Source organism: Odontomachus brunneus, unplaced genomic scaffold (genome assembly GCF_010583005.1).
Source record: "Odontomachus brunneus isolate Ranch 3 - 2012 unplaced genomic scaffold, Obru_v1 Obru_scaffold_074, whole genome shotgun sequence".
NCBI lineage: Eukaryota > Metazoa > Arthropoda > Insecta > Hymenoptera > Formicidae > Odontomachus > Odontomachus brunneus.
The window spans coordinates 760,847-773,086 of record NW_022639524.1 but is presented as its reverse complement, the minus strand read 5'-3'; the positions used below and the strand labels follow the sequence as shown (position 1 = coordinate 773,086).

At 39.8% G+C, this 12,240-nt stretch overlaps 1 protein-coding gene across 2 annotated transcripts in view; it reads right to left on the bottom strand.

Moving 5' to 3' along the window:
- LOC116847170 (fasciculation and elongation protein zeta-2) overlaps window positions 1-12,240 on the bottom strand; it is a 21,820-nt gene that overhangs the window by 7,221 nt on the left and 2,359 nt on the right. Inside the window, exons 2-7 of one of the 2 annotated variants that reach the window (XM_032821890.1) lie at window positions 11,714-11,966; window positions 1,466-1,588; window positions 981-1,056; window positions 791-899; window positions 421-683; window positions 223-298 (exon numbers count right to left, since the gene is read on the bottom strand). In XM_032821890.1, the coding sequence (XP_032677781.1) occupies window positions 223-298; window positions 421-683; window positions 791-899; window positions 981-1,056; window positions 1,466-1,588; window positions 11,714-11,966 (900 nt within the window). Of the gene's footprint in view, window positions 1-222; window positions 299-420; window positions 684-790; window positions 900-980; window positions 1,138-1,465; window positions 1,589-11,713; window positions 11,967-12,240 lie in introns of both variants that reach the window. The other variant, XM_032821889.1, reaches the window with a different exon arrangement.

Sequence of the window (12,240 nt, the reverse complement as noted above, 5' to 3'; positions counted from 1 at the left end):
TTAGAACAAAAGGAAAGTGTACGGAGTATTTTAGAGGTGTACTTAATCGATCGCAAATGTCGTTTTGTGGATATATCTGTTTATCTCGACGTATTTTGCAGGAATTTTTAGCATGCGTTTTCTCGCTTCTGACGTCATTAAAAAGAGATGGATGATGCGATTCCCCAGGAGCCTTAAGCACACATATGTACACAACGGTAGTTTATGTTGACTAATACTTACTTTTGATAAGTACTTGCAAGGCTTGATTGTTTGGCGGACCGCTGTCCGTGTGATATGGGATAACAGTTGTCAGGTACTGCAAGATAAAAATTCTATCGTCTCTTCTTTGTTTTTAACTTGTAGAGCAATTTTCATTGGTTGATATCGCTTAAAATGTATCACGTAAACGCGCAATTCGTCACATCGGTGTTACTTTACCTTCGGCTCCTGCAAAGACCTATGCTGTGGCAACGGACTAGTACCATTCTGCATTTGATTCCTCTTCTTTGTGACGTGATGCTGCCTACGTCGGTTTTGCACAGCCAACAGTAAAGAGATAAACTGATTCTTCAGTTCCTTCTCGTACTCCAATTCATCTCTAAGCGCTAGCTCGGCGATCAGAGTTTCGCTCAATGCTCCAACCAAGTTCTCCATTTCCCCGAGGAGTTCTGTCAACTGACTGGAGGTGAGTTGCTTTAATTCTGAAAACACGTCGAACGTTTAATGATCTGATTTTCGTTTTTGTTTTCTACAATATGGACTCATAGACTCCGTCGAGTAGATCGAAGACTCGAATTTTAAAGCATACTTTTCTCTTGGAGTGGTGATCCGAGCACTTCTCTGCTTCTTTCCAACGCCTCGTCGCTGTCCAATAAAGAACCATCTGAATCCGGCGATCTCTCCATCGATGGACTCTCCTGCGACGATAGAAAGACGCAAGATCATAAGTCGCTTGTTAAATCGTTAACGCGCCGACAAGGATAATTTATCATGATTACCTGCATTATGTCATCTATCTCACGTAGAACCTCCTCGGCGGTCTTCAGCGGTTCCTCTGGGCTATGAGTATCGGTACTGCTGGATAAGATTAAAGCATGCATGTCCAAATCTGTTGCAACTGCCTCATCTTCGCTACTTAAATCCTCTAGCTCGGGTCTACAGCGAACAGAACAAAAGCTAAATTGAATTTAAGCACGCTAACGCTGCTCAACGTCCAAAACGGACGTGTTATGCAAAGAACATGCGATCAATTCATTAGAAGTAAAGGAAACTTGAGAGAGAGCGATCGTTACAAACATTTTTTGTGAATTATAATAATTTCATGTCGAGAGCGATCTGGAGCTATGTGTATACAATTAATATTTCTTCTTGATATTGCGGATGAACTTATTTCTGCGTAGCAATATTCTCGACCGCGCTGCAAAGTAAATCTTTGACGAAAGTAATCGAACGCGTGCGAGCGATATCGAAACCGTATATTCACCTCTCCGTCGAAGCGGGCGCTTCGTTCAAATTTAAAGCAGGCATATGCATCTTCCTCGCGTAGGATTTGCTCCAGTCGATGGGCAATATATTCCCGAAAGTCCCGGTAATGGTCCACCACATCCTGCAAGGAAATTTCATATCAGATATCAGTGATACTAGCTTTTTCTCTCGCGAAATGCAGAGATCTAGACAACATAATGTCTAAAATCGGGACATAAGACGTCTTAAAGATAATCTTTAAGACATTTATACGTAAATCGTCTTAAAGATGATCTTTAAGACGTCATATGTTCCGATTTTAGATATTACGTTGTCTGGGGACGTACTTCGCAGTAACGCGCTGATATTTAAAACATTCTAAAGCCTGTATTAATTATCGTTACTTGAAATTTTCCTCAGGTGAGATGCTTAGATTTAAATTTAGGATGAAAAGTAAACTTTTCAGTTAAATCATGATTACAAATATAGTGTCACGTATATCATACGATTCAACTAAAAAATTCAGATTCAGCTCTAAATTACAATCTGAATATCTGTGATACAAATTTTTAGTGACGACTATTCATACGAGGATCTTAGACCTTCTAGCAAGTTATTTGAAACTCGTCTCAGATGAGATACTCAGATTTGAACTTAGAATCAGATGTAAGTTTTTCAACTTAATCGTGATTACAAATATTACATCATATATTTCATATGATTCAAATAAAAGACTCGAAATCCAACTCTAAATTCAGATTTGAATATCTCATGTGGAACAAGTTAGTTCAAGTAACGACTATTAATATAAGCTCAAGACGCCTACTGAGAGTTACACGTTTTGTTTTCATCTATATTAGTCGCTTACACGGCACATCGTTTTTCTTGAGAATATGCACGCGTAAACAGACGCGTATCTTCACGTGACTCATTTCCGTCTGTCAAGGAAACCAACTCGTCTCAATTCTTATGTCATGATTTACATTCTGACAAGGTTGGACGTTTACGCAAATTATGGTACTCTGTATCTACATGTAGACAATGTAAACTATGTATGAGACGTCATGTGTAGACAATGAGTAATCTATATATGTTGTTCAAAGAACGTGTAGCTTGTTGAAAAATTAATTGAGAAAAGTTTACATTTTTATTCAATCTTTAGAATGATAAATATATAATAATATATATGATAATGGTAAATTTATAAACGTTGGCTCTCTAAGCAATAGACTCTACTCTTAGAGAGCCCATAGAATTCTCTGGTTACATTCTTATCTATACATAATTAAATCTACTAGTCACATAATGAAATAAGAATTTCATGCCAATTGTTATCTCCTTTAAACGTCACATTTATAATTAATATCCAAAATAGATTTAGTAATTGTCTTATAATTTAATTACTCTTTTTCGTATATTTTGATATAATTTGCAATATTCTACATAATTTACATTGGCTACATGAAAAATGATCGTGTTACGTTACGTTACGTAAGAAAATATGCAAAAAATTCACATAGACCTTATCTTGAAATCTACGACGTTGCTTTCTTGTATCATCCGCGTTCTTTCTCTTACGCTATTAATGAGTGATTCAACACCGTTCGTAGGATCATGACGGCCTTTCCCTGTTCCTTTTCCCGGCAAAAATGTATGTGTGACAATGTGCATACATGTAGATGTCGTAACATTTGTCGGCCCTTTAAAGGCTTATTAACCGGGGAGTGATAGAGATGTCAGATAATTTTAGCACGAAGGACATGGTTTTACGTGGTATTGCAAGAGCGTGACGCTTAATGCGCGATCAATAAGTGCAGATGTTCTCGGGGGAATGATATAATGTGGCGGTATTATTAAATTGCGACGTATAGCGCGTCCCGCGATTTCGGGCCGCCGTTTGCAAGCGCGTCGTGGAGACACACGCGCGGTATTTGGGACACATTTAGGACACATTCCGTACACAGCCGATGAGGACACAGACAAAGAGAGCGAGAGGGAGACGATCCACGGAGACTTCGTGTTTTCTGGGACGCCGCATGAATCATTGAAGCTGTGGGCGTTTCCTGTGTTACGAGCGTACATGTACGCGCTGCATAGATAAGCCGTTTAATCCTGAGCAAATAAAACGCCGGCCAACGGCGCGGTGGCGTGCTCGGGAGGAAGTGCGATTTTTCACGGGAACGCCTGGAGAGGAGCCCGAACGAGGGCATCTCTCGCGTCGCGAATTTGCGAACAATGTACCGTGGGAGTCGCGCAAAACTCTCGAATCTGCGGCGTAACGTTCTGGGCGGGCCGACGTAACAATCTCTAATTAGCCGCTTTTACGAATTTTCCCTCGCGCGACTCCGTTCTAATTCTCTACTCGCGATCGATAAATCGACGACCGATGAATTTCTCACGAGTCTTCGTCCTAAATAAGAAGCGATTTCACGTCGTGCATATCTTTGACGCGGAATCCGAACAGCGTAGTACACGGACAGAGAATTTTGTGGTAAAAAGTACTGTAGGATTTTGTGACCAAGGATCGACATTTTGCGGCAGAACTCACACTATCATTTTATTTTGTATGTGCCACTTACATTTTAGGAACTGAAATGTGCTATTAAAACGCTTGCTACGTTTCTAGCGAAATCTGCTACACGAAGAAAAATAATTTTCTGGCCCAGCAAATTTTCTGTTGGTCTAGCAAAATCTTTTCGTTATCATATGGATAGAAAAAAGATTTGCTAAGAGTACTAATCACTATTTGCTATATAATTTGCTGAATCAACAAATTATTTTGCTATAAGAACCATGATGGATTTATGTAAGCAGTTGCAGTTTTGCTCCGATAGCAAATAAATTTGCTAAGGATACATTATTTTGCATCAACAATAAATTACCGTGATTCTTAGGACAAATACACTCAACAAATTTTTTCTATCCTGGCAACGAAATTACTTCTGCTCTGATAACGAATAATTTGTAAAATTAGTTATGTCAATAACCAAATAAATTTTTTTGATGTTACTACGAATATACAGTAGCAATGACGATTTTGCTAAAAGAACAAAATTATTTTTCTCCGTGTAGATTTCTGGTGAAATTTACCATACTCCACTCAGCAAGATTGGACCTTACTGACAGTCCACTCTCCTAGACTACTAAAAATATACAGTAAAATTGAACTGAATTTATATATATAAAAAAAAAAAAAAAAGAAATAGTATTCCCTCCGTGCATCTGGACTAGATAATGTGACTGAAAACTATGCAGTCGAAGCCGATTTCCTTGACCTACCTGAATATTGCAAACGTGACTGCATTTGCGGAAATAGAAAAACATCGTGACGAGTATTAGAAAGAGCCGACGCATTGATCGACCGTTTGATGTCGTGGGTTAACAAATCGAGGTCAACTCAGTCCACTTGAGTTTCTGATTAGTGCGAAGTGCCTTCATCTCTAGCGCGCACATTGTCCGCATCGAGGGCGTTTCGCAGAACTCGACGTGTACGAAATGTACGAATTTTCGCGAGAATTCCTCTTTCTATCAGGAAACCAAATTTTCTCGTGGATGAATGGATAAATAAAAAGGGATCGCAAGAAATTTTGTTTCTTAATAAATTTGAGAAATAAAAAATCACCGACTTTTGGCCTAATGGTGGAACGTGTCGCGATATTGCTTCTGTATATTTATTTAAAATAAATATACAGCTTCTTCCGCATATAGCTTCCCTACAAATTCGCCCCTGAGGAGGGCACCGTAGGTGGTTGTCGCTGTCTGAGGCGCGTGCGCGCCGATATTGACGTTTGTCCGCTATTCGGAGGGTGGTGTAGCTCGATACGAAGGTAGGAGCAAAACAGAGATTAAATTTTCATGCCATACGGCATCAAAACACCATATAAGAGGACTAGCCGTCGCCAAATGCATCTCAGAATTTAACATGACAAATGGCTTAACTCTTCTTCGCTCTCTCTCTTTCACGCTTCTTCCGAGGTTATCCCAGGCATCCTGACTAAGAATGATTTGCAAGGTCGAATTCGATCACTTATTCGATCATTTCTCCGCATGATGTTCAGACACCCGAGAGCGAAATCGCAGATGGACGTGCTGACTTTCGGCTCGAAGAAGTGCTTCCGGGGCGACCAACGCTACCTGAATACGTTGCTTAGCCTCACGTTAGAAAGTACAGTTGCAAAATTACGTGGAAATTGCGTTTAAGCGCGTTGAATCGCGACGACGGGCCGGCATAATGCACACATGATGCTGCCGCGGAATGCAGGCGCGCTTTGCAAACGCGTGCATTCGCATCGCCACGGCGGCTTTGTCGCAATCGCGGGTCGATGGCCTTATTAGTCCGGAATAGAGGACGTTCCATTTGGATACTACCCGCCATCCCCCTCGCCCCGAGTGCGCTTTAATAATACCACGCGCACATCGCCGCCGATCGATGGCACATTTGAATCGCAGGGGCCGCGACTCGCAGGAAACGCTCTTTTCGGTGGAAAAGAAAGAACCGATCAAGTCTCAGGCAGTATACATGCTGAGTGATTTCCACCACTTTTTCGAAATGAACAGACAAACGTAGACAATATCACGCGATCTGTTATTGCGTCGATAAAACTTACACTACGTGAAAACCAAGACCAGGATGTTTATGCGTAAATTAAGGCTCCTAGCCTCTCGCGTTGTCTATCTCTTTTTAATGACGTCAGAAATGAGAAAATGCATGCTAAAAATTCTTGTTGAAATAAAAATATATATCCATAAAGTAACACTCGCAATCGATTAAACAAATTTGTAAGATATTCCGTGCATTTCTCTTTTGCTCTAATAATCAAATTACAATAATTTATTGTAAATTAACCTGAATGCAAAGAAATAGGTTAAGAAGATGAATCAGGGTTGCTACAGAAAATCAATTTTGAAATTCCTTGATTTTTTCATGTTTTCCAGACGACAATGGAGAATTTTCCATGACCAACATAGAATCTTCAATTTTAACGTTTAGGAACAGGGATTACAGAAAAAGTAACTTATATTATTAAAAGCAATACAAATTTAGTGTAGTAACATAATATTCCTAACATATATTCCTGGAAATGCACATTTAGGCTAATAAAAATGATGAGTATTGGAAAAAAGAATGTAGTTATGAGATGGAAAAGAATGATTGAAAGAAAACGCTGAGTAAAATATAAATTTTAATTATTTTGTTAACACACACACATTATGATGCATGGAGTAGCATAGATGTATACATATTCAATATAAATTAAGAAAATTTTATTTATTTTTTAAATAACATTTGAATTCCTATATTATATCTATAAATTTTTAACGTTAAAATAAAAAAAACTTGATATTAATAAAATAGTGATCCCCTAGATTTAGTAAGTGTCTAGAGATCATATATTCTTCTCTTATAACCCAGGCAGGATTACCTTAATTTTAAAGAATTTTAAGGAAAGGCCAAAATTTCAGGTTATCTCATATTTTTCCCTGACATATCCTAGTTTACCATGACAAATTTAAATTCCATGACTTTTCCCGGTTTTCCAGGTCTGTAGCAACTCTGTGAATTGTATCAATACAATTTACGTTAATTACAATGTACGTTAATTTACAATAAATTATTGATTATTGTTAGAGCAAAAGGGGAGTGCACAGAATATCTTACAAATTTGTCTAATCGATTGTTACTTTATGGATATATATTTTTATTTCAACGTATTTCGCAAAAATTTTTAGCATGCATTTTCTCGCTTCTGACGTTATTAAAAAAAAAAAAAATAGACATGCGAGAGATTAGGAGCCTTAACTCGCACAGAAAATTCCAAAGATTCTCCCAACATTATCATAGATTCTATCCTGATTAGAATTCCGGAGTTTGTCTAAAAATTGGTTATCTCTTTACGATATCAATAGGGAATTCCATTTTTGTCTCAAGTGTGGGGTCTCGGTCTAGGAAACAAAAACTATGAGAACTCGCGCTTTCTTTCAATTGGTAGTGTCAGTATACTTTTATCGTATCAAACAAGGAATTTTATTTATATGCTAACTATCGTTTTAATAAGATAAAATATCAAAGAATATAATATTTTTAAACCATTTTGAATATTTTTGATGAATAATAAAATTATTTGAAGAATCAACACGTTTTTATTCCATCCTAACATAAACTGAAGATCAGAAAAAAACAATGAAAAAACTTTGGGTTTTCCTACTTAAAATCACATGTTTGTAATATTATACTTCTTAATAGAACACGTAATTATTTTGGGAAATCGAGCTGGATCTATAAAGTGTCATAGTTTATTCACGTACTTATGTATGTAAACAATGAACAATCTATGAATGTCGTTTAAAGAACGTATAGCTTGCTAAAAAATTAACTAAAATTAACTTAATTGCTTTAAAATTAACTAAGGAAAGTTTACATTTTTATCTAACTTTTAGAATCCTGATAAATTTATAAACGTTGTTTCTTAAACAAGTTAGACTTCACAGAATTCTCTGAGGTTACATTCTTTATTTTTTCAGAGTCAAATCTGTCACATAATGAAATAAAAACTTCATGCAATTTATCTTTTTATTTAAACAGTGCACTTATAATTAATATCCGGGCAGATAACGGTAACTGCTTCATAATTTAAATACATCTTTTTTGTGTATAATTTACAATTCTACATAAAAAAGGGCCGTGTATTGATCACGTAGATAATAGGTAAGCAATTCGCGTAATTTTGAAATCTACGGCGCAACACTGATGACTTGTCCTTATCAGCTCTGAAAAGTCCAGCGAAACGGCTCGCAGCAACAGGGACAACGCGCACCTTCGAAGGGTGCGGAGAAAATCAACGAACCGATCGAAAACCGCGTAGTGTGTCTGCATAGCGGCGGACGGTGGGGCCCCGATATGAATTTAACGGCTCTGTGCGTGGCTGCGCGCAGAAGATGAGACAATTTCGCGCTTCGTTGAGTTTCACCTGCTCGCTCACGCTCATTAGGACGCGCGCAACCTTGCCTCGTGAACGCGTTGCGACTGTCATTTACACCCTGCGACGAAAATATTTGTCACGGTTGTCCGTGGCGTGTGAACCTTCTCAACCCTTTTGATCGTCAATCGTCAAAAATCCGTAAAATTGTTCCGGAGCCGCGAGACACGTGCCTTTTGTATTGGGATCTCCTTCGCGCCGAAGATCTTCGACTTCTGTCTCTCTGAGTGTCGCTAATCGCCTGGAGATCGCCGCTGCATAAATGTTATGTTTCATGCGTTCAGCTTACGTGAACCATGCTTATACGTGCGTCAGCAGATTTCACGCGAAAGAAATGACCGTGGCAAGGTTGCTGTGGAAGATCTCGTCGTGCCTTGTTAGGAGATACGTGAGCTCCGTGCATGCCACGGCACAGCCGAAGAATAAAGAAGAAAGGACAGCCGGAAATGTAGAAGAAGGCCGGGATTAAGTACAAGCTGTTGTCGGATTACATCACATTAATGTTAATATATAAAATAGAAGATTAAGTTATAACCTAGAAGAATCGTTACTAAAATTCTAAAAAAATGAATGTGCTTAGTTCTTTTTTACATTTCGCGACACTAAGACCCATATATTAATAGTCGTCGCTTGAAACTTGTCTCCATGATACTAAAATCAGAATTTAGAGCTGGATTTGATTTTTATTCGAATCACATAATATATGTGACATTGCATTTATAATCGTGATTCAGCTGAAAAATTCACGTCTAACATTAAATATTAACAGTTGTCACCTGAAAATTGTCTCATGCAAGATACTCAGATTTAGAACTATATAAGTTTTATATTTAAATTACATGATCTATGCGATCTTCATATCTATAATCTATAATCATGATTTCAAATATAATAACTATCAATACGGACCTAAGTTCAAATTTGAGTACCTTATCTAAGGCAAGTTTCAAGTAACAACTATTAATACGGATCTGAATCTGAAGTCCTAAAATATCATAAAATAAAAAAAAAATTAAAACGAAAGACAGCCGTTCTCTAAACATTTGATACTTTTCTAATCCGGTTTCCTTTCCTTTTCTCGAAATCCGTAACTCGTTCGTGACTCGTTTGTGCTAACATCTCGTGCGTCTTGCAGGCGACTAATATTTCGCGGATGCAAAATGATGCAGGAACGAAGGATCTGTCATCAATCGACACCAATTGACCTCGATGACAATTGGGCCGTACAAAACAAAGCGTCAACGCACGGATCCTGCAATTAAGACGCACTTTTCGTTCCTCCCGCAGCGCCGAGCAGCGACGCTGTGGCCGCTTCGAGGAGAAAGCTGCAAAGCGTGCCGTAAACATCGCGTATAGAGAGAGAGGCACCTAGGCTGTGCCGACACACTTCTTCACCCGGAGAATCGATACCGCGATCGCTGCCATCGAGTCGCTTGCGTGTACAAAAGAAGAAACTCCATTTTTGTTATTACTCTGCTCCTTGCTTAAATATCGCTCCGACACGCGAGAGACAGATCGGTGACGCCGGTCTCGACTCGCTCCAACAGTCCCCGTCGATGCTAACGTCTATTCTATTCTACGAGCATGAAACGGTCGAATCATGCAATTAGCTGTGTATAGACGAGAAGACACGCTTCTCAAGCATTATTAAGAGCAATTCGTGCGCGAAAGGACTCGGTCATTAAGCGTTATTAAGAGGAATTTGACCGCGAGATTGGACACGATGGTCAAGTGCGTGATAAGATTCTCGACTGCGCGCAACGAATTCACGCGGCACGAACGCGCGAGTTTCTCTTCTCAGTGAGCCGGTTCCGAAAATTCTTCGATTTGAGCTGGTAACGAGAGAGCCCTGCGATTGCTCGCTCGTAGTGGTCGCCAACATAGCTCTAGCATAGCTCGAAACCTTAATCAGGTTGCATCGCGCGCTCCTCGACGCTGCACTAAACGGAGCAGTAGGTGAAACCGCTGACGGGCGTCGGCGGAAGAGAGGTGCGGGAGAGAAAGAGAGAGAACGAGAGAACGAGAGCGAGAGAGAGAGAGAGAGGGAGGGAGAGAGAGAAACGTCGGGTCAGTAATCGAAACGCGATAGATTACTCGTAGACCGCAAATTTCGAAAAGCACTTCTGAACTCTGCTGCCCGTTATTGTGCGCGGATTACATATTACGCGGGTTACGACGGGCCGGGTGTATAACGGCACAAATGCGATAAGTGATTATTTCCGCGAGGGAGCAATTACCAGTTTCGGGCGGGCTCCGTGGAGCGGCCGAGAGCCCCGGGATCGGCAAAACCGTAAACCGCGATTTTGTGCAGCTTCGCGGTTACCCGGCAATCTTCAGGCCGAGCGTGCCCGTCGCCAGAACGCATAGTGATTTATCTTTCGATACGCGGGGAAACCGGTATGCGCCGCGCGATGGTAACCGGTACACGTCGTTGTAGTTGCGCGCGAGCCGAAAACCATATAGCAAGGCTGCCACTTCGCAGCGGGATTAATAATTGCGGGGTAATTGCGGCAATCAGATAAGTACTGGGCACACGAATATATTTCTCGACGATCGACCGACGTCATGGCGAACTTATTGGAACTGATAATATTAATTTCTGTTAATAGACGCTTGTTTGACTTGATATATACATGCGTGAAACGTGCGAGAGATATTAGGAGACACATCAGACGCGATGACTCAATTGCATAGTTGGGGAATATCGCGTTGACACATTCAACACGATTAGTCCAATTAAGTTAAGTGTGCTCGGACATGAACCTAATCTCGGACATGTATCTAGCTTTTTTTGTTTTAGTCTTTAAATATAATATTTAGATGAAAATATTTAAATTTTCAACATAAAACATATGTACAAGTATTAAATATGCAAATGTATTCTATGTTAAAAGTTGAAATATTCGTATTTAAAAACCAAATACGTAATAAGAATACGTTATTAGGTATGTGTCCAAGAATCGGTACCTTTGCTTTAATTTTAACAAACTAGATCTGAAGTGACCAAACATTATTTTAAATTATAAGAGAGAAGGAACATTTTCCTACGATTTCTCCAAATTCATTGAGTTATTCCTACTTACGTGGAATTATAAAAAATTGTATAAGTATAAAAAATGAAATATTTTATTTGTGACTTGATAGCTATTTGTTTTCTTTTTTCAATATAGGCTGATAAAACATTTTCTTTCTTTCTTTCTTTGTAAGACCGAAAGGAGTGTTCTCCCGTCAAGAAAGTGGAAGTGAAATAAGGTGAAAGATAGAAAGAAGATACAGGAATTGGCACTCACTGGCACTCGTTCATGATCTCCTCTTGCGTTCGCACCTGCACCGGTGCCAACGACTCGACGTCGGTGCCGTAATCGCGGAAGCAGGACGTGATCTTCTCGTCGAAGGTGTTGACGAGGTCCTCGAGGCTACCGCTGAACGGACTGAAGGTGCCCTCCTGGAGGATGTCGGTGCCATTCTCGTGCGCTTTCGGCGGTTCGTTCGCGTTGCAATTCTCGCCGAAACTCGCGTCCAGACTAGCGTCCAACAATTGCTCTGCGGAATCGAGAACGATCGAGAGTTAGACAAATTCGCACCTACGCATCCGAAATAGCTTTCCCCACGCCACAAATTCCTTATTTTCCCGGCGTGCTTTCTGGGAAAGCGCGTCCACTGTTGAAAATCAATCCTGCATAAATGTAAGCGCTAACGAAAACATGGCTAATTTTACCAACGTGGCATGCAGAGAAGTGAGTGAGAGAGAGAGAAGAAGGGGGAGAGAGGAGAGGAGAGAGAGAGAGAGAGAGAGAGAGAGAGAGAGAGAGAGAGA